Here is a 23504-nt window from a genome sequence, read left to right on the forward strand (position 1 = left end):
GTGGGAGAGTGCGCTGAACAGGGGATATATCCAGTCCTCTATTCTCCTAGGATACAAATCATAGTTCAGTGCCGAATCGGAAGTTTAATGTGTGGCATTACTGTAAGTGGCTGCAGAAAATATCACATTCCTGTAACAATATTGAACAGTGAAAAGCATGTACCACTTTTACTAAACGTTACAGCAGTTGATGCCACCTCAGAGCACAATAACCCCGTGTGCAACATGAATCACCCCAGGGCTTATTCACATACCAGTTTGATTACTTCTATTACTGATAGTGAAACTGAAATAAAGAGTGAAACATGAACACAGAACTGGCAAAAGCCCTAATGCAGTTCCACAAATGGAGGAAGTTTGCAGACTCTTGTAGGCACTTTTGTGGATTAGGAGGAGAACCATTGAAGCATCACAATTTAGGACAATTTGGGGAACACGTATGGGTGTTATCTCCATTTTGCTGGTGTTATTAAAGTGGACCTGTCACCCAGACACAAAAATCTGTATAATAAAAGTCCTTTTCAAATTAAACATGAAATCCAATTTCTATTTTTTAGTAAAGCATTCATAGCTGTTGTAAGCTCATTTAAACATCTCAGCTGTCAATCAAATATTGTCTGCCCCTCCTCTATGCCTTAGGCAATTACTTTCACTTTCCATTCAGCACTTCCTACATGTCACTGCTCTCCCCACATTCCCCCCAATCTCTTCACCATTTAATTGTGTAGCCAGGACATGGGGATGGACATCAGGTCCCCCATTCTGGTGCACAAACAAGATTCTGAGATGATACAAGACTTGTCTTAATAACAGTGTCCCACATAATGGCTCCTGCCTGCTTGTTATAATGATGAATTCCCAGACTGAAGGAAACAAGATTTAAATAATTTATACAGTGTAATTAAAGTTCATTTTGCTTGACAAATGTGATAAAATAGGATTATAAATAATCTTTTGGAGTGATGGCCCCTTTAATATCAAAGTTAAAACATAAGACACACTCTTCCTCTCAATTTGTGAATTTATATATCCATTCTGGTATGGAGTGATGTATGTAATCTAAAGCTGGGTGGTAAAATGTTAGTTTATTTCAATTCTGAGCAAAGTCTTCTAGGGAATAAATTAGTGAATCAGGGCAGCAACAATTGACTCAGTCTGAAAGCAGCCTCTGTATGTTCAGGTCCCCCATTTTCCCACCAGGTATTACATTTGTGCTCCCTGCCCTCACCCAGTCTCCCATCCCCAATAGGCATTCAGAGTTTGAAAGGGGAAGATAACAGTATAATGGCCAGCTATACCTAATGTCTATAACGGACTAAATGCCCCCTGCTGATTCTGGAATAATGTTTATAAGAACAATTAACCTGCCATTGTTCCAAGTCTCACCTTATATAGACTTCACACTGAGTCCTCCAAGCTGGGGCAACCCCACAGACTAGGAGTATTCCTTACAAGTGACGTTTCTCATTTAACGATAAGCCCAGTTCACAGAGGATTGGATTCAGTTTCATTGCATTTATCACTGAGGGGTATGTGTGTGCTGGAACAGATATTTTTACTGAAAAGAGACACAAATTGCAAACCGAAATAACAAATCCTTCTGCTGTACAAAATGAAGTATTGTGTGCTTCTACTTGATCCACTATTGCAGAGCTGATTTAGGTCTAATATGCTGCTTTGTTCTCTTGTAGGTTAAATAGGAGTATTCACTGTTATTAGTGTGTATAATGGGGAGTCTATGCATAAGGAAACACCCCTCACATTCTCTATACATCGTTTATCTCGTGTGTTTTCAGGTGACGAGCGAGGTTGCGCTTATGAAAGAAGCTTCTCACACATTCTGTGCAGCTGAAAGGTTTCTCCCCTGTGTGAATGTTCAGGTGATGGCGAAGGGTGGTCTTTTGTAAGAATCTCTCCCCGCACTCTGTACAAGTGAACGGGTTCTCCTCGGTGTGAAGCTTCATGTGTTTCTGCAGGTTGCCCTTGAGAAAGAATCTCTTCCCACATTCTGAGCAATAGAAAGTTTTCCTCCCGCTGTGAATTCGCTGGTGGCTGCGGAGGTTGCTCTGCACGTTGAAACTTTTGCCGCATTCTGTACATTTAAAGGGTTTCTCCCCAGTGTGGATAATCTGGTGACGGTGGAGCTGAGTTTTCCGGCAAAAACCTTTTCCACATTCACTGCACTTGTACGGTTTGTGCCCTGTATGAGGATTGTCTTGTAAGAAGCTGTCCCGGCATTCAGTGTAAGTGAAAGTTTTCTCATCGGTGTGAAGTTTCTGGTGTCTGTGCAGATGGCCCTTGACAGAGAATCTTTTCCCACAGTCTGGACATTTGAAAGGTTTCTCCCCTGTGTGGATAAGCTGGTGTTGGTGGAGCTCTGTGTCCTGGACGAATGCTTTTCCACACTCAGTACATGTGTAAGGTCTTTCCCCTGTGTGAATAAGCTGGTGACGTTGGAGCTGAGTGTTGTGGCAGAAACATTTTCCACATTCACTACACGTGAAAGGTTTCTCTCCTGTGTGAGTTCTCTGGTGAATGTGGAGGCTGCTCTGCTGAGAATAGCTTTTCCCACATTCTGTGCACGTGAATGGTTTCTCCCCAGTGTGAATCAACCGATGTCTCTGAAAATTAGATTTGGTACTGTATCGCTTTCCACACTCTGTACAGAAAAAAGGCTTCTCCTCCGCATCGCTACTGGGAACATTCGTATTGGTACAGAGGTGGGAGAGAGGATCAGTATTACTGGAGAAGATAACCGGTGTTTCAGAGTTTAGCGAATAATCCTCATATCTTGTGCTGGAGTCACGCTCAGAGGTAGTCACTGCTTTATGGCAACTCTCTAAAAGAAAAAAAGCCAAAAGTATTGCCTGTTAATTAATTTTGATCACTTTTTTTGTGCTTGTGCCATGATTAGGACAAATTGTTTTTTTTGAATATTTTCTTGAACATTAGGAATTGATGGTTTGAACTTTGATTTCAAGTAATTATGGGACTCTTCCCAAGCATCTTTCTGGATTCTTACAGCACACTAAGGACTAATTGGATAATGGAGGACAACTTTGGTGGAACAATACATGGGCTAAGCTACCCAACTGCATTTAAAGGAGTGTATGCGGCTCTGTATAAATCGTGCATTAGTACCAGGACCAGGCCAGTCCAATGGACAGCCTGCAGCACCAGTGCATTTTATGTTAACCAACGGTTGTGCGATGGATCAACTGCATTTACTTCTCTGAACTGTAGCATTTCTTAAGAAAAGTGTCTCCTGACCTGGTTATTTTTCTTAGTCACAGGCAGAAGACTCAACATATTTAGACCTACTTCTACTAGATATTGTATAGTTTATATACACGAGCTGCTGTGTAGCCGTGGGGTTTCCCGTTCAGTCTGAAAAAATGAGAGCAGGTACAGATTGCAGAGCAGATAAGCTCTGTATAATACAATGCGTTTAGTTCTTACACAGGAATCTACATAGCAGATAAGCTTTACAATGGATTCGATTCTTGCATTATTGTATTCTATCCAGCGACGATCCGTGCCTTTATGCCGCCTGAGGCGGCCTTCCGTTGCCGTCTTCACGGCGCTCACATTTTCTGCGCAGGAGGGGGTCGGGGTGCTGCACGACGCTAGTGCAGAGATTGCAATTGCGCTCTCTGCACTAGAAGAGCCAAATTTCCGGGTTGAAAACCGGAAATTCGGCTCTTGGTTACCAGGAGCGCCATTTTTGCCGCCCCTGGTAACCAGGGGGGCGCTGCCGCCTGAGTCTCAACTCGCCTCATTGGTGGAGCGCCCCTGATTCTATCATTGTATTTAACTGCGATGTAACCTTTACCTTTTCTCATTTTTCAGACTGCTCCTGTAGCAGCTTTTTATATATAAACTAGGGATGCACCAAATCCACTGTTTTGGATAAGGCTGAACCACCGAATCCTTCGCAAAAGATTTGGCCGAATACCGAACCCAAATTTGCATATGCAAATTAGAGTTGGGAAGGGGGAAACATTTTTTTTTTACTTCCTTGTTTTGTGAGAAAGTCATGTGATTTCCCTCCCCTAATTTGCGTATGCAAATTAGGATTCGGATTTGGTTCGGCCTGGCAGAAGGATTCGGCCGAATCCTGCTGAAAAAAGATGAATCCCGAACCTAATCCTGCATTCTAAACTAGCTTATATACAGAAACATTGCTATATAGTAGTGCAGTGGTTCCCAACCAGTAGCCTGTGAGTAACATGTTGCTCTCCAACCCTTTTGAATGTTGCTCCCAGTGTCCTCAGAGCAGGAGCTTATGTTTGAATTCCAGGCTTGGAGGCAAGTTTTAGTTGTATAAAAACCAGGTGTACTGCCAAACAGAGCTTCGATGTAGCTTGACAATCCACATAGGGGCTACCAAATGGCCAATCATAGCCCTTATTTGGCACCCCAAGAACATTTTTCATGGAAGTGTTGCTCCCCAACTCCTTTTTCTTCTGAATGTTGCTCCCGGGTTCAAAAGGTTGTGGATCCCTGTAGTAGTGTTTCTGAACCAAACCCACCACAGGACAACAGTACTAATTATTTTTTTTAAAAAAATTTGGTGTTACTGTTCATTTAACATCTCCCAGAGAAGCCTGTGCTCTCTATTACAAAATGTCTAATGCACCATTAGATACTCACGGTATACAAGAACAGAATCCAGTTCTTGTTTTACAGCAGTCACATGATCCTCAGCGTCTGACTCTTCGTTCTCTGATTTCACTGTAGCTTCAGTCTTTATAGACCCTGACAATACACAGTATGTACGTCACCAATAGCAACTGCCATATCTATTCATCTTTGGGCCACTTTTTGTAAACTTTATAGGGTCATTTTTAAAGTGGGACAAAAAAACAGATGTGCTGCCACACTGCTATTTTATGAAGTCATTTTTTTTGCACAGAAACCTAACCGATATTACAGCTGTATATCTACAGAGAGACCCCCAGATGGAAGAGTGGAGGAAAGTGAAATACAGGCAACACTGACAAAGAATACAGGGATGTGCCAAATCCATCATCTTTTATTTCACATTTGGTCTAATATCGAACCGGAACAGTTTGAATATAACCATTTTCGGGGGAAAAGTTGCATAAAGTGAAAAGGAGAACATGTCCCATTTGAGACTCCTCCTTTAAAGCATAAGTAAAACTTTAAAATACATTAATGTAAAACTGACGAGGGGTCTATTCTAAGCACTTTTGTTATTTACATTCATTATTTATTTTGTTTTAATTCCAAGATATTAAGGGATACATGTAAGGGCCCATTCACTAAGTTCGAGTGAAGGAATAGAGGAAAAATAGTTCGAATTTCGAATGTTTTTTTTGGCTACTTCGACCTTCAAATCGTTCGACTATTCGATAGTCGAAGTACTGTCTCTTTAAAAATTTCTTCGACCCCCTAGTTCGCCACCGAAAATAGCCAATGTTAGCCTATGGGGAAGGTCCCCATAGGATTCCTAAGCATTTTCTGATCGAAGGATAATCCTTCAATCAATGGATTAAAATCCTTTGAATCGTTCGATTCAAAGGATTTAATTGTTCCATCGAACGATTATTCCTTCGATCGTTCCATCGAACAAATTGCGCAAAATCCTTCGACTTCGATATTCGAAGTCAAAGGATTTTCATTCGGCAGTCGAATATCGAGGGTTAATTAACCCTTGATATTCGACCCTTGATACATCTGCCCCGTACTGTTAATATGAATGAATTGTGTTACAACAGCGCCACCTGCTGGTCAGTTTCCCACCAGTCTGACCACCAAGTAGTCAAGGAAGTTGTCAGGAGAAAGAAAAAGGCTGATGTTCTTCTGCTTAGGAAAGATGTGAGAAAGGTTTTAAATTGTTTTCCTAAGCAGAAGAACATCAGAGCAGTCTCTTCCTTGGGGAAAATGACCAGCAGCTGGTGCTGTTGTAACATAATGCATTAATATTAACAGTAAATGTATCCCTTAATATCTTGGAATTAAAAAAAAAAAAAATAAATGAATGTACATTGCAAAAGTGCTTAGAATAGCCCTCTCATCAATTTTACATTCACTTATTTTAAAGGATTACTTATCCTTTAAGATCAGAGATTATTAAGGGCTCTGATTTGGATTGGCTGAACAATAATTAAAAATCCTGCAAAAAACATGCAAGATTCCTGAATTTGATTCAGTAAAACAAAATGTAGTGTACCTTATTGGAACAGGGTCTTACCTGAACAAAATGAGAGAACTGTAATGGTCTCTGAAAATGTTAAAAGCAGTAAGCAGATTTCTGGGTTTAAAAACAGTGGAGGGGGAATTAGTCATAAACTGCCAGTTCCAGTAATCTCCAAGGAGGCAGATGAATAAATTCCTACTCAGAGTTACAGACAGAATCCCCGGCTACTTACCCCCATCAGTAAGTGGAAAAGCCAATGTTCCCATTGAATTCTGATGATCTTCACAGTCAGGAGCTTCTTCCTTGATTGTTACCTGGAGTATCTCACTTCCGGCTTCTGGGGAATCTGCCAGTAAAGAACAGAGAGCGCAATATAAAGACACAAACTGTATCATGTCATGTACATACAAGTAATTCAACTGCACACACAGGAGGAACATACCAATTTAAAGTTCTCTGATCAGACTTATAGCAAAGCACGACGATTATTGCGCCAACTGGAGTTTAATAAAACAACCTCCCAGCCCCATCTATGAATAAAACACTTGCACAGATGATAAAGTACAAGGAGCTTCTGGAACACCAAGTGTTATGAATATTAAAACATTTGCTCTGATTGTTTCTGAGCATAACACACTACATACCCTTAAAGCTATACACACGTATACACTTCATTTTTTTTTAATGCCTTTCTAAATACATTTCTCAGGATGATGCAACTTTAATACAAAACTATAACTCACCAAGGCCAGACAGTGAATCCATGTCAGTCTGTCAGATGGTCCTTCATTCTCCAGGGTTACTGTAGGATCGGTCCAGAAGGGTCCCCAAAAGCAAGTTCATGTGTGAACCAGGGGAACATGGACAGTTCTTTAGAATAAACGGTCAGTAAATTGCGATGTAAGAAAAGACTGTGGTACACAATAAGTGGCAGTCATATGAGCAGCAGGGCTTGAGATCAATGTGTGTCCCACAGTTTGGAACTACCTGTAATCACTCCCTCTCTATCAGTCCCTGCAGCAGGATTAACCCCCAGTCTCCCCTCTCTATCAGTCCCTGCAGCAGGATTAACCCCCAGTCTCCCCTCTCTATCAGTCCCTGCAGCAGGATTAACCCCCAGTCTCCCCTCTCTATCAGTCCCTGCAGCAGGATTAACCCCCAGTCTCCCCTCTCTATCAGTCCCTGCAGCAGGATTAACCCCCCAGTCTTCCCTCTCTATCAGTCCCTGCAGCAGGATTAACCCCCAGTCTCCCCTCTCTATCAGTCCCTGCAAGCAGGATTAACCCCCAGTCTCCCCTCTCTATCAGTCCCTGCAGCAGGATTAACCCCCAGTCTCCCCTCTCTATCAGTCCCTGCAGCAGGATTAACCCCCAGTCTCCCCTCTCTATCAGTCCCTGCAGCAGGATTAACCCCCAGTCTCCCCTCTCTATCAGTCCCTGCAGCAGGATTAACCCCCAGTCTCCCTTCTCTATCAGTCCCTGCAGCAGAATTAACCCCGCAGTCTCCCCTCTCTATCAGTCCCTGCAGCAGGATTAACCCCCAGTCTCCCCTCTCTATCAGTCCCTGCAGCAGGATTAACCCCCAGTCTCCCCTCTCTATCAGTCCCTGCCAGCAGGATTAACCCCCAGTCTCCCCTCTCTATCAGTCCCTGCAGGCAGGATTAACCCCAGTCTCCCCCCTTCGTCCCCAGTCTCCCCTCTCTATCAGTCCCTGCAGCAGGATTAAGCCCCAGTCTCCTCTCTCTATCAGTCCCTGCAGCAGGATTAACCCCCAGTCTCCCCTCTCTATCAGTCCCTGCAGCAGGATTAACCCCCAGTCTCCCCTCTCTATCAGTCCCTGCAGCAGGATTAACCCCCAGTCTCCCCTCTCTATCAGTCCCTGCAGCAGGATTAACCCCCAGTCTCCCCTCTCTATCAGTCCCTGCAGCAGGATTAAGCCCCAGTCTCCCCTCTCTATCAGTCCCTGCAGCAGGATTAACCCCCAGTCTCCCCTCTCTATCAATCCCTGCAGCAGGATTAACCCCCAGTCTCCCCTCTCTATCAGTCCCTGCAGCAGGATTAACCCCCAGTCTCCCCTCTCTATCAGTCCCTGCAGCAGGATTAACCCCCAGTCTCCCCTCTCTATCAGTCCCTGCAGCAGGATTAACCCCCAGTCTCCCCTCTCTATCAGTCCCTGCAGCAGGATTAAGCCCCAGTCTCCCCTCTCTATCAGTCCCTGCAGCAGGATTAACCCCCAGTCTCCCCTCTCTATCAGTCCCTGCAGCAGGATTAACCCCCAGTCTCCCCTCTCTATCAGTCCCTGCAGCAGGATTAACCCCCAGTCTCCCCTCTCTATCAGTCCCCTGCAGCAGGATTAACCCCCAGTCTCCCCTCTCTATCAGTCCCTGCAGCAGGATTAACCCCCAGTCTCCCCTCTCTATCAGTCCCTGCAGCAGGATTAAGCCCCAGTCCCACAGACAGTACAGGAGGAGGAGGAGGAGGAGGGAAAATGACTTACCCAGTAGATGAGGCTGGAGATGTGAGTACAGGGGATGGGAATGTCAGGGACACAGGAGAAGGGAGTTGCAGGGAGTTACAGGGAGCAGCAGGGGACAATTCCCAGTCAGTTCCTCAGTGCTTCGACTCATAACTATGACAAATGGGCGCAGCCATGATAACAGTGGGTGGAACACTGTATAGTAATAGAACACATTTCACACACGGGACGGAGCACAGAGTTTAATCTTTCCCTTCCGCATTTGCCTGAATGAAGAGAAAGAGCAGCCGGGGGACACAGCGCAATTAAATATCTCCAGTCCGCAGCGCTGCCTCTTATACTTTCTATACATAAAGAGTTAAAGAGAAGTCTAGAAGGCGTGGTCTCGGTGACTTCACTTCCGCTTTCTGCTCTGCTAGCGAATTAACGCTAAGATTCTGGAGCGCTGATCTGATAGGCGCGTACAGAATACCGGGAGCAGTAACTTCCGCATTTTTTATATCTACTACACACAGTTTACTTCCCGCGCTTTCACTGCAACAATCAGTCTTATGCCTGTTTGGCGATAACTGAGCAGCACAGACTGACACTCAGCTTGGCACTACTGATACAACTCCGCCTCCTCAGCCCTGATACTTGTCACGTGACACGTTGTCTTAAAGGGGCGGTTCACGTTTAGTGTAGACTGGCCAATCAAAGCAACTCTTATAGTTTTACAATTATTTTCCTGACTCTTTTCAGCTTTCACATGAGGGGATGAGTGTCAATAAAAACAAACCCTCTGTAAGGCTACAAATATATTGTTAATGTTACTTTTTATTCCTCCTCTTTATATTCATATTCCAGTCTCTTATTTAAATCAATGTATGGTTGCTAGGGGAAACTGGACCCTAGCAACCAGACTGCTGAAACTGCAAACTGCTGATTAAAAAGCTAAATAACAAACACAAATAATAAAAAATGAAAACCAATTGCAAATTGTCTCAGAATATCCCTCTCTATATCATACTAACAGTTAATTTAAAGGGGAACAACCCCGTTAAATTCATTACTAATCCATTTCTGTTTGGTTTTCAGCCTTGTTCAACAAGAAACATAATCCGGCCACATGAAAACCAATTAAATACCAAGATCACTCACCCTGACGCGGCTCAGTTATTATCAAGTGCAGTTTGTTTCTTGTTATTAAAGAAAAAGAAATAAGGAAATCAATCAAGTTTTTCTAAATGAACACTGCTGTATTTCAAAGCTTTCTGGATAACTGATTTCTATATAACAGATCCCATACCTGTAGGTAAAGGATTGGTTTTACTCATCAGGCAAAATCGCTAGAGGTTGGGTTTCCACTGGACGTCTCAGTTTGTCCTTTGAAAACTTTCTGTCCCATTTAAAACATTGTGAAAAGTGGACAGAAATCCAACCATTTGCATATAAGTGATGTAATAACCCAGACCCGACATCATAACTCCACGACATCATTGTGCCATGCCCACCTCAAGATCACTAGCTCCACCTCCAATGCTGCCCTGCCCCCATTGTTCAGGTAAAAGGTGGCAACCCTATTGGGGGGCGGAGCTGGCCCATCTACAGTTGGAGCAGTTAGAATGTTGCACCCACTCCTGTGTTTCCCTAGTCATGTTACTAGATCAATGGCCAAGGAACTTTGCCAAATAACAGCAGTATAACTAGGGAAGGGTGGGGTACAGGTGGAGGCCAGTGCCTTTTTTTTAATCTAAATAAGTGAAAAGAAGGGGTGCTTAGTGAATACAAAAACAGCAGAAAATGATAATGAGTTGAATCAAACATTTAATAGTTCCATTCATTCAGCTGCATGTCTAAACACATCTGTAATTGGATCAGATAAAATAAAATGTGTTTGGGGGGATAGCGGCACCTTATTTAGGCAGAACTATCTAAAAGCGAACGTAAAAAGAGGGGTGCGCTCCCATTGTGTGGAACTGTGAAGGTTAAATACAATGGATGACATAAGCTTGCAGTGTAACACACCAACAAATCAGCAGCAGACAACTCATTTTTTCAGTATCTCCAAATTTTGTAAGGGTGAAACTAATCGTGAATAAAATCAGGAGTCACACGTGGGACCCCTACAAGGACTCACCCTCCATAGCGCCAGCTTTCACTGTGGTTGCACCTCCAAACACTACCTGCACTTCTCCTGGACACAACACATGGTCTGTTAGGGATAATTACACCACGGACTGCACTTCTTTCCCACCAAAGTGTTGTTTGAGGGTCTCAGCATTAGTCTCTATGATGCACCTTAAAGGAAAACTATACCCCCAAAATGAACACTTAAGCAACAGATAGTTCATATCATATTAAGTGGCATATTAAAGAATCTTACCAAACTGGAATATATATTTAAGTAAAAATTGCCCTTTTACATCTCTTGGCTTGAGCCACCATTTCGTGATGGTCTGTGTGCTGCCTCAGAGATCACCTGACCAGAAATACTGCAGCTCTAACTGTAACAGGAAGAGATCACCTGACCAGAAATACTGCAGCTCTAACTGTAACAGGAAGAGATCACCTGACCAGAAATACTGCAGCTCTAACTGTAACAGGAAGAGATCACCTCACCAGAAATACTACAGCTCTAACTGTAACAGGAAGAGATCACCTGACCAGAAATACTGCAGCTCTAACTGTAACAGGAAGAAGTGTGGAAGCAAAAGACACAACGCTGTCTGTTAATTGGCTCATGTGACCTAACATACAGTACAGTGAATCCTACGATCCCAGGGGGCGGCCCTTATTTTTTAAAATGGCAATTTTCTATTTATGATTACCCAATGGCACATACTACTAGAAAAGTATATTATTATGAAAATGGTTTATTTACATGAAGCAGGATTTTACGTATGAGCTGTTTTATGCAATATCTTTTTATAGAGATCTACATTGTTTGGGGGGTATAGTTTTCCTTTAAAGGGGACTGGTCACCCAATAAAAATATCCCAACTCATATTTTATCATGTTTGTCAAGCAAAATAAAATGTAATTACACAATATAAATTGTATGAACCTTTGGTCTGGGCAGGAGCCATTTTGTGGACACAGTTATTAAAGGACCAGTAACATCAAAAAAAATTTTTTTTACAAATTCGTTAGTATTCATAAAAAAAAAAATTCATCCCCGGCAAGCAGCACATCAGCCACATACTCGGAGAGCCTGGCCACCACGGTACCGATCATCTGCTCCTCGTAGATCCTGAATTTTAAATTCTTGCAGGTTCTGAGCAGGCATAAGGACAGAACCAGAGCCATGAGAAACGCCATCGAGGTGTAGCCGCTTCACGTGCTGTCAGTACAACATGAGAGAGAGCCAGGGAGGAGAAATCCAGCGCCGCACAATGGATGGTCGCCCTGTTTCCTTTTCTGAACAGGAGTGGAAGTGGAGTTTTGGTAAGTTATTTCTTAATAAAGGCTTTGCAATTTTAAAGTTTTATTTGTCTTGGTGTTTATATTTTGATGTATACTTACGATTTTTTTTTTATGTTACTGGTCCTTTAAGGCAAGCCTTGCATCATCTCAGAATCTTGTTTGTGCACCAGAATGGGGGACCTGATGTCCATCCCCATGTCCTGGTTACACAATTAAATGGTGAAGAGATTGGGGGCAATGTGGGGAGAGCAGTGACATGTAGGAAGTGCTGAATGGAAAGTGAAAGTAATTGCCTAAGGCATAGAGGAGGGGCAGACAATATTTGATTGACAGCTGAGATTTTTAAATGAGCTTACAACAGCTATGAATGCTTTAAAGGAAAACTATACCCCCAAACAATGTAGGTCTCTATAAAAAGATATTGCATAAAACAGCTCATATGTAAAATCCTGCTTCATGTAAATAAACCATTTTCATAATAATATACTTTTCTAGTAGTATGTGCCATTGGGTAATCATAAATAGAAAATTGCCATTTTAAAAAATAAGGGCCGCCCCCCTGGGATCGTAGGATTCACTGTACTCACAAGCATACCAACAAACTATACATGTTAGGTCACATGAGCCAATTAACAGACAGAGTTGTGTCTTTTGCTTCCACACTTCTTCCTGTTACAGTTAGAGCTGCAGTATTTCTGGTCAGGTGATCTCTTCCTGTTACAGTTAGAGCTGCAGTATTTCTGGTCAGGTGATCTCTGAGACAGCACAGAGACCATCACGAAATGGTGGCTCAAGGCAAGAGATGTAAAAGGGCAATATCTACTTAAATATATATTCCAGTTTGGTAAGATTCTTTAATATGTCACTTAATATGATATGAACTATCTGTTGCTTAAGTGTTCATTTTGGGGGTATAGTTTTCCTTTAATAAAAAATGGAAATTGGATTTCATGTTTAATTTGAAAAGGACTTTTATTCTACAGATTTTTATGTCTGGGTGGCAGGTCCACTTTAAAGGACCAGTAACATCAAAAAAATTTTTTAACAAATTCGTTAGTATAGATTGAAAAAAAAACCCCACCAAGACAAATTAAACTTAAAAATTGCAAAGCCTTTATTAAGAAATAACTTCCCGAAACTCCACTTCCGCTCCTCTTCATAAAAGGTGACACGGTGAAGAACCATCGTGCGGTGCTCCATTTCTCCTCCCTGGCTATCTCCTATAAGGAAAGCAGGGAGGTGAAATTGAGCACCCAACGATCAGATCATAATGAGGAAGCCAGTCGGAGGGCCCCACAAACAGGGTTCAGAGGGACTCCCTCTGCTGGTACTATGAGAAACTACACTGCATTTGCAGTCTTACTGTATTTAAGTAAATGCAAGGAAACTGTAGCACACTGATCAAGGCTTGATAAAGGGCCCAGTGTGGTCCGAAACGTTGCCTTACTTTGTCTACTAAGAGCCAATAAATCACCTTTGCAATTAAAAACTGGATCAGTGGGCTACAGTTTCCTTGGATTTGCTGTGACCCTGAGCAGAGAGTCTGATAGCACCCGACACCCGAGAGGGTATATTTTAACAGGTAGAGCACAGTAAGTGTGAATTGTAAGGCAAGTATTGTGCTACACACAGGGCCGGAGCAAAGCTTGGATTTATTGGTATTTCACAGCAAGACTGCGCTTCCTACTCAAATAAGGGGGGTACAACTGCACGGGCCTGTGCATTATACCCTTTTAAATATAGAAGGCACGTGCTGAAAAAAAGTAGTGTTTTGGATGATTTATTGAAACTTTCCTCAAAAACCCTTCTAGTCCTGATTTACAGTTATGCAATATGTCTCATGTAATCTTTATTTATAGAGTATTATTACACAGCAGATGTTCACCATTCTTATCAGTTCTTACAGCATGAGGTTAAAACACCTTTGCCTATTGGACAATACACCCAGGGGTGATTCAGCAGCTCCCACTCTAAATTCTTATTCCTTTTTACGGAGACATCACTTTAGTAGGGGGTACCCAGGGCACAAATAAGCACTCACCCCAAATCTCCCCTAACTGACCTTCAGACTGGGCCCTCTTAGCTCATAACAAGGTTACAGATATATAGAAACATTGGGGTGTCACCCTGCTATAGTTCTAGGGGTACCCAGGGTACAAATAAACACTCACCCCAAATCTCCCCCTAACTGACCTTCATACTGGGCCCCCTTAGCTCATAACAAGGTTACAGATATATAGAAACATTGGGATGTCACCTTGCTATAGTTCCAGGGGTACCCAGGGTACAAATAAGCACTCACCCCAAATCTGACCCTAACTGACCTTCAGACTGGGCCCCCTTAGCTCATAACAAGGTTACAGATATATAGAAACATTGGGGTGTCACCCTGCTATAGTTCCAGGGGTACCCAGGGTACAAATAAGCACTCACCCCAAATCTCCCCCTAACTGACCTTCAGACTGGGCCCCCTTAGCTCATAACAAGGTTACAGATATATAGAAACATTGGGGTGTCACCCTGCTATAGTTCCAGGGGTACCCAGGGTACAAATAAACACTCACCCAAATCTCCCCCTAACTGACCTTCAGACTGGGCCCCCTTAGCTCATAACAAGGTTACAGATATATAGAAACATTGGGGTGTCACCCTGCTATAGTTCCAGGGGTACCCAGGGTACAAATAAGCACTCACCCCAAATTTCCCCCTAACTGACCTTCAGGCTGGGCCCTCCAAGCTGGGAGTATATTACAGAGAAGTTGCTCATTTAATGAAAATCAATTGCCCTTAGTGGTCGCATTTAATCATAAAACAGAGATATCTTTACAAACTGTAATGGCAAATCAACAAACCAAAGAACACAATGATTCTGCTGTACAAAATAAAGTATTTCTTTTCCATGATGCACAAAACAAGATTTAGTAGCGCAGAGAGGACAACTCTGAGCCAATCTGCTTTGTATTCTGCTTGTTCTCTTGTAGGCTGAGGAGGCAGATTTGCTGGTCTTCGTCTGGATACAATGGTGATTAAAGGAACAGTAACACCTAAATACAAAATTTTTTAAGGTAATTAAATTGAATTATAAAATTGGGATGTTTGCTTCAAAAAGACAGCAGCTCGTTAGCAACATGTTGCTCTCCCACCTCTTCAATGTTGCTCCCAGAGGCCTTAAAGCAGGTGATTATTTTTGAAATCCTGACAAGCTTTAGTTGCATGAAAAAGTGTATTACCAAACAGAGCCTCCTGTAGGCTGCCAATCCCCATAGGGGCTAACATTAGCCAATCAAAAAAAAAAAAAAGTTTTCGGATCCCTGGTTTATATAAACAAGCTGCTGTGGCGTAACAGGGGCCACCGTTTTAATTAGGGATGCACCGAATCCAGGATTCGGTTCGGAATTCGGCCTTTTTCAGCAGGATTCGGCCGAATCCTTCTGCCTGGCTGAACCGAATCCTGATTTGCATATGCAAATTAGGGGCGAGGAGGGAAATCGCATGACTTTTTGTCACAAAACAAGGAAGTAAAAAATGTTTTCCCCTTCCAACCCCTAATTTGCATATGCAAATTAGGATTTGGTTCGGTATACGTCCGAGTCTTTAGCGAAGGTTTCGGGGGTTCGACCAAATCCAAAATAGTGGATTCGGTGCATCCCTAGTTTTAATCTTAAAGGGGTTGTTCACCTTTGAGATAACTGTTAATATGATGTTGAGAGTCATATTGGAGACAATTTGCAATTGGTTGTCTTTTTTTTTATTTAACTTTTTATTCAGCAGCTCTCCAGCTTGCAATTTCAGCAATCTGGTTGCTAGGGTCCAAACTACTCTAGCAACCATGCATTGATTTAAAGTGGACCTGTCACCCAGACACAAAAATCTGTATAATAAAAGTCCTTTTCAAATTAAACATGAAATCCAATTTCTATTTTTTATTAACGCATTCATAGCTGTTGTAAGCTCATTTAAACATCTCAGCTGTCAATCAAATATTGTCTGCCCCTCCTCTATGCCTTAGGCAATTACTCTTTCCATTCAGCACTTCCTACATGTCACTGCTCTCCCCACATTCCCCCCAATCTCTTCACCATTTAATTGTGTAACCAGGACATGGGGATGGACATCAGGTCCCCCATTCTGGTGCACAAACAAGATTCTGAGATGATACAAGACTTAATAACAGTGTCCACAAAATGGCTCCTGCCTGCTTGTTATAATGATGAATTCCCAGACTGAAGGAAACAAGATTGAAATAATTTATATAGTGTCATTAAAGTTCATTTTGCTTGACTAATGTGATAAAATAGGATTCTGAATAATTTTTTTGGGTGATGGGTCCCCCTTAAATAAGAGACTGGAATATGAATAGGAGAGGCCTGAATATAAAGATACGTAATGAAAAGTAGAAAAAATAAATGCTTAGCTTTAGAGAGCATTTGTTTTAGATGGGGGTCAATGATCCCCATTTGAAAGCTGGAAAGTCAGAAGAAGAAGAAGAAGGCAAATAATTAAAAAAACTATAAAAAATAAGACCAATTGAACGTTGTTTAGAACTGGCCATTCTATATTATACTAAAAGTTAACTTAAAGGTGAAGGCACAGGTTGCATAGGAGACAATCTCTGTAGAATCCCATTTTACTCAATATCCCTCTGATGTGTGTCTGTAAGTTACCCTCCCATTTAGACTGTAAGCCCTACTGAGCTTAGACCTCCATCCTTTGGTCTCCTTGACAATTGGCACTTAATATGTTTTGTAAATATACTTTATATGTATGTGTATTGTATTGTTATACTTATTTGTACCTATTATTGTAATAACAGTTTCTTGTGTAAACTATAGTAGTACTTGATTGTTATCTACTGTGTATCCTGTGCTTGAATGGCTGCCCCCATGGCTACACAGCAGCTTGTTTATATAAACTATAGTAGTACTTATCTGTTATCTACTGTGTATCCTGTGCTTGAATGGCTGCCCCCATGGCTACACAGCAGCTTGTTTATATAAACTATAGTAGTACTTATCTGTTATCTACTGTGTATCCTGTGCTTGAATGGCTGCCCCCATGGCTACACAGCTGCTTGTTTATATAAACTATAGTAGTATTTATCTGTTATCTACTGTGTATGCTGTGCTTGAATGGCTGCCCCCATGGCTACACAGCAGCTTGTTTATATAAACTATAGTAGCCATTTTGTTTTATTTAGTGTTTCTTTAAGAAGTCTATGGATAAGCAAACACCCCTCACATTCTCTATACATCGTTTATCTCGTGTGTTTTCAGGTGACGAGCGAGGTTGCGCATATGAAAGAAGCTTCTCACACATTCTGTGCAGCTGAAAGGTTTCTCCCCTGTGTGAATGTTCAGGTGATGGCGAAGGGCTCTCTTTTGTAAGAATCTCTCCCCGCACTCTGTACAAGTGAACGGGTTCTCATCGGTGTGAAGCTTCATGTGTTTCTGCAGGTTGCCCTTGAGAAAGAATCTCTTCCCACATTCCGAACAATATAAAGTTTTCCTCCCGGTGTGAATTCGTTGGTGGATGCGGAGGTTGCTCTGCACATTGAAACTTTTGCCACATTCTGTACATTTAAAGGGTTTCTCCCCAGTGTGGATAATCTGGTGTCGCTGAAGCCGTGTTTTCAAGCTGAAACTTTTTCCACATTCACTGCACACGTACGGTTTCTCCCCGGTGTGGGTAACCTGGTGACGCTGGAGCTCAGTGTTCTTAAAGAAACATTTCCCACATTCGGTGCACGTGTATGGCTTGTCCCCCGTGTGGCTAACCCGGTGACGCTGGAGCTGAGAGTTGAGGTAGAAACATTCTCCACAATCTGTACACATGAAAGGTTTCTCCCCTGTGTGAATCCTCTGGTGAATGTGGAGGCTGCTCTGCTGAGAATAACCTTTCCCACATTCTGTGCATTTGAACGGTTTCTCCCCAGTGTGAGTCAACTGATGCCTCTGAAAATTAGATTTTTTACTGAACTGCTTCCCACACTCTGTACAGTAAAAATGCGTCTCCTCCGCAGCTTCACTGGGAACGTTAGTATCATGGCTACAGACGTGGGAGAGGAGATCAGTATTACTAGTGAAGCTTTCCCCACATTTACAGCAGATGATAAATGGTGCCTCAGAGTTTGCTGAGAAATCTTCATATCTTGTGCCGGAATCTTGTGCTTTGTGCTGCGATGTCTCCAGAAATACTCCAGCCTCCTGTAACGGCTCCTCTGCTGTAAACAACATATGAGAACGGTCATTGATATCAGGTATTAGGCTAGAGGTTTGACGCTGCCAGTTCAAATTGTCATTAAGGCAATTCTCTAGTTAAAGGGATTCTGTCATGATTTGTATGATGTATTTTTTATTTCTACACTGTTTACACTGCAAATAATTCACTGTACAATATAAAATGTCATTCCTGAACCAGCAAGTGTATTTAGTTGTAATATTGGTGTGTAGGTGCATCTCAGCTCATTTTGCCTGGTCATGTGATTTCAGAAAGAGCCAGCACTTTAGGATGGAACTGCTTTCTGGCAGGCTGTTGTTTCTCCTACTCAATGTAACTGAATGTGTCTCAGTGGGACCTGGATTTTACTATTGAGTGTTGTTCTTAGATCTACCAGACAGCTGTTTTCTTGTGTTAGGGAGCTGTTATATAGTGGGTACCTTCCCATTGTTTTGTTGTTGCGGGGAAAAGAGAGGGGATGATATAACTCCAACTTGCAGTACAGCAGTAAAGAGTGACTGAAGTTTATCAGAGCACAAGTCACATGACTGGGGGCAGCTGGGAAACTGACAATATGTCTAGTCCCATGTCAAATAATATAAAAAAAAATCAGTTTTTTCGTAATTTAAGACAATTACAAAAATAAACATTAATGGACAAGAATCACCAGTGCTGCCAGGTTGTTAGGCATGTGCTGTCACCCCCAGTGAGTTACATTTTTTACTTCAGACCCCGGGCCTGTGTTCCCCTTCTACCAAAAATGCGCTGGCCCAGTATAATATTCCAGCGCTTCAGCGTCCTTCCCATCTGAACAAGTACAGCAAAGAAAACATTCAGACTTTTTCTGTACTGCTCCTGTGCAAAGAAGTATTCTGGGGCACAAGAACAATATGGAGAAGGTGCAGCACTACGAGGAAAAGTACCCAGGGCAGTGCACAAGAAGAAAAATTCTGGCCTGCGATCTAAATTAAGAGACTTTAATCAGTTCATATGCACAAACTGTAGCCAATGAGAAATGGTGCAAAACAAACAATATTATAACTAGTGATAATATCTCTCTTGCGGTCTTTGAATTAATGGTGAGAACAATGTCTGATTTGTTCTTTGTATTTAATCTGAATGGTTAGTGGTAGGTCGGGAGTTTGCAAGGAACAATCGTGCCTTGGACATAAGGATATATCTATGGCTAGCTTAAGTTCCTGGATATTCGGGTTCCTGCAAACCCACGGCTTCCAGATTTAAAGAACAGTAACACCAAAAAAAATGTAATTGATTTAAAGTCACTACAATATAATGTACGAGTTGTGTTGCACTGGTAAAACTGGCACATTTGCTTCAGAAAACTACCACTATAGTTTATATAAACAAGCTGCTGTGTAGCCATGGGGGCAGCCATTCAAGCACAGGATACACCGTAGATAACAGATAAGTACTACTATAGTTTATATAAACAAGCTGCTGTGTAGCCATGGGGGCAGCCATTCAAGCACAGGATACACAGTAGATAACAGATAAGTACTACTATAGTTTATATAAACAAGCTGCTGTGTAGCCATGGGGGCAGCCATTCAAGCACAGGATACACAGTAGATAACAGATAAGTACTACTATAGTTTATATAAACAAGCTGCTGTGTAGCCATGGGGGCAGCCATTCAAGCACAGGATACACAGTAGAGAACAGATAAGTAGTACTATAGTTTATATAAACAAGATGTTGTGTAGCAGTCACACAGTGAAGTGGAGATCAGCCCAAATATGTGAAAACAGGCATTTTCAGGCTGCACCACTCGTCTGCCCTTGGCTATTTGTGCAAGAACTAAACCCATTGTTTTCTCAAGGCTTATCTGTAATGTAACCTGAGCTTTTTCTCCTTTTCCAATTTGAATGGTTGTTCCCATGGCAACACAGCAGAGTATTCATATAAACAATAGTAGTGTTTCTAAAGCAAACACAGCAGTTTTACCAGTGCAGGGCAACAGTACATGATATTAAATTACTTTAAAGGAACAGCAACAAATGAATTTGTATTAAAATAATTGAAATATAATGTACTGCTGCTGTGGTGAAAGTTGTGCTTTTTTGTATAAACTATAGTGTTGTTTCTGAAGCAAAGAAACTGCAGTGTAGCCATGGTGGGTCGGTATATCGTTTGAAATAGAGCTAAATGTCACAGGTCTCACACACAACTGTTACCAGTGCCGACCAGCAATAACTTTTTTTAAGCACTATTTTTTGTGTTACAGTTCATTTAACCCTAAACCTCTCCAGAGAAACCTGTATAACAAAATGGTTAAGGCACTACATAAAGTACTCACTGTCTACAAGTACAACATCCAGTTCTTGCTTTACAGCAGTCACATGATCCTCCGGGTCCGACTCTTCATTTTCGGATTTCACTGCAGCTTCAGTCTTTATAGAACCTGACAATACACAGGGGAAGGTACAGTACACATGACATAGGCCAGAACTTCATATTTACAGAACATTAAGGGGTCAGGTTTGAATCAGCTGAACAATAACAACACAAACCCTGCAAAACAAAATAGTGTGATATTCCTGATCTGTTTCCTATTGGTGTCACAGACAGAATCCCTGGCTACTTACCCCCATCAGTAAGTGGAGATGCCAAGGTTCCCATTGATTGCCGCTGATATTCAGGGTCCAGTTCTTCTTCCTTTATCTTTACCTGAAATATTTCTGTTTGTGCCTGGGGGGAAGCTGCCAGTGAGGAACAAAGAGTTCAGTGTAAACACAGGGGCTTTATCAGGAGCCATCTCTCTACACACACACTCAGACACTCACACACAGACTACAGGAGGGAACCCACACAGGAACAACAGCAGAACATTCCCTGATCACATTTATCCCCCTGAACACATTTAACCCCCATCCACCACTGCTGTAAAAGGACAATACAAACCACTGAGCCGTCGCCACCACACAAGATTGCTAAACCAACACCACACAAGATTACTGAGCCACCACCAACACACAAGATTGCTAAACCGCCACCACAAGTTTGCTGAGCCGCCACCACACAAGATTGCTGAGCCGCCACCACACAAGATTACTGAGCCGCCACCACACAAGATTGCTGTGCCGCCACCACACAAGATTGCTGAGCCGCCACCACACAAGATTGCTGAGCCGCCACCACACAAGATTGCTGAGCCGCCACCACACAAGATTGCTGAGCCGCCACCACACAAGATTGCTGAGCCGACACCACACAAGATTGCTGAGCCGCCACCACACAAGATTGCTGAGCCGCCACCACACAAGATTGCTGAGCCGACACCACACAAGATTGCTGAGCCGACACCACACAAGATTGCTGAGCCGCCACCACAAGATTACTGAGTCGACACCACACAAGATTGCTGAGCCGACACCACAAGATTGCTGAGCCGACACCACAAGATTGCTGAGCCGCCACCACAAGATTACGGAGTCGACACCACACAAGACGATGCACTTTGAAAGGGGTGGTTTAAATTTGTATTACTCCTCTTTCTAGTCATATTCCAGTCTCTTATTCAGATCAGTACATGGTTACTAGGGAATTCAGACCCTAACAACCAGACGGCTGAAATGACAAACTGGACAGCTGCTGAATAAGTCAACAACCACAACTAATAAAACATGAAAACCAATTGCAAATTGTCTGAGAATATCCGTCTCTGTGTGTCACACTAAGAGTTAATTTAAAGGGGAACATAAAAGTGTCTCACCCAGGCAGCCCACTGAATCCATGTCAGTCTGTATCGGGGTCAGACGGTCCTTCATTCTCCCGGGCTACTGTAGGTCCAGAAATGTCATGAAACGCAACCCGGCCGGTCCCCTAATAACTATGGCAAAAGGGCGCCGCCATGATATCGGTGGGTAGGACACTCCTGTAATACAGCTCGGCTCATAGACTGGATAAGGAATACAGCTGGATCTATATTCTACAAGCGCCTCTGAATGAAGGAGGAGGAGCACACACTGCTTCTGGTAACTCAGCTCTGCACTATTTACTTTCTACCAAAGCCTAATACACCGGGTGGGGGCGTGGCCTCGATGACTTCACTTCCGTTTCCTGCTGTGAGACGAACTAGTATCAATTGTCTCTCTGTGCTATCACTCTAGTCCTCTCAGACTGCTGGGGGAGGGTTATCTCTGAGCTCAGCTGCTTTGTTTACATTTGTGGCCGCTGATAGTATTGTGTCTCACATTCCTTGTCCATGAGTGACATTCATACACAATAGCTGCAGCTTTATTTGTGTTTGTTACTGAATAAATATGTGGAAAGGGCGAGGTGCAGCACTTAGGGTTTTACTGCTGCTGAGGGGTCGTGAAGGGCTTGTTCACCTTCAGGTTAACGTTTAGTATGATATAGAGAGAGATATTCTGAGACAATTTGCAATTGGTTTTCATTTTTTATTATTAGTGGTTTTTGACCTTTTTATTCAGCAGCTCTCCAGTTTGTAATTTCAGCTGTCTGGTTGCTAGGGTCCAAATTACCCTAGCAACCATGTATTGATATGAATAAGAAACTGCAATATGAATAGGAGAGGCCTAAACAGAAAGACCAGTCGTAAAAAAAAGTAGCAATAACAATAAATGTGTAAACTTACAGAGCAGTTGTTTTTAGAGGGTGTCAGTGACCCCTATTTTAAAGTTGGAAAGGTTCAGAAGAAAGGCAAGTAATTCAAAAACGATATAAACGAAATAATGAAGACCAATTATAACGTTGTTTAGAATCAGCCATTCTATAACGTACTGAAAGTAAACTTGAAGGTGAACCGTGGCCATAGATGTAACAATTACGATCTTTCTTGGAAAGATGTTTCCGGGAAAGATGGTTCATTTCAATACACACGTGTAGAGCTGAATGGTCAGATATAGAAACAATACAATTCTACCTGTATCTGACGATTCAGCACTAACAATGGCCAATGTTCAGGTGCCTTCAAAGGCATCCGATATCCAAGTCTTCTGCCGATATTGGTCGGCTCTTTTCCCATCATACACGCAACCGAATATTGTACGAAAATTAATTTCATACGATATTATCTGTGCGTCTATGGCCACCAAAGGAACTTGAGCAACAGTATAAATAGAGAATAGTGATGTGCAGGTTTGGTAAAACCCAACCGAGACCCGTCCTCCCTCCACCCACATCAGACTTCCTTGTTCCTTTTATAGACCCGCGCTGCCCCAAAAATGACGCCACAAAAGGGGTGGGTCGGCTATGAAGTCGG

The 23504-nt window shown here is 42.5% G+C and overlaps 3 protein-coding genes across 3 annotated transcripts in view; 1 reads left to right on the forward strand and 2 right to left on the reverse strand.

Annotated features, from left to right (window-relative positions):
• LOC121394823 (protein Pat-like) overlaps positions 1–23504 on the forward strand; it is a 63373-nt gene that overhangs the window by 29331 nt on the left and 10538 nt on the right. The gene's annotated exons all lie outside the window — the stretch shown is intronic.
• Positions 1767–11938, reverse strand: LOC121394779 (gastrula zinc finger protein XlCGF57.1-like). Its single transcript, XM_041566776.1, has 5 exons — positions 11848–11938; positions 10758–10814; positions 6396–6509; positions 4654–4758; positions 1767–2839 (listed from the first exon to the last, which is right to left on the reverse strand). Exons 1-5 carry the CDS (start codon positions 11936–11938, stop codon positions 1767–1769), a joined length of 1440 nt encoding a protein of 479 aa, XP_041422710.1.
• Positions 17189–23504, reverse strand: part of LOC108718443 (zinc finger protein 91) — a 38385-nt gene continuing 32069 nt past the window's right edge. The window contains exons 12-15 of the mRNA XM_041566778.1: positions 21993–22056; positions 20866–20979; positions 20577–20681; positions 17189–18263 (exon numbers count right to left, since the gene is read on the reverse strand). Coding sequence (XP_041422712.1) covers positions 17287–18263; positions 20577–20681; positions 20866–20979; positions 21993–22056 — 1260 coding nt within the window. The 3' untranslated portion in view covers positions 17189–17286. The remainder of the gene's footprint in view (positions 18264–20576; positions 20682–20865; positions 20980–21992; positions 22057–23504) is intronic.

Source organism: Xenopus laevis, chromosome 6L (genome assembly GCF_017654675.1).
Source record: "Xenopus laevis strain J_2021 chromosome 6L, Xenopus_laevis_v10.1, whole genome shotgun sequence".
In the NCBI taxonomy this organism is placed as follows: Eukaryota; Metazoa; Chordata; class Amphibia; order Anura; family Pipidae; genus Xenopus; species Xenopus laevis.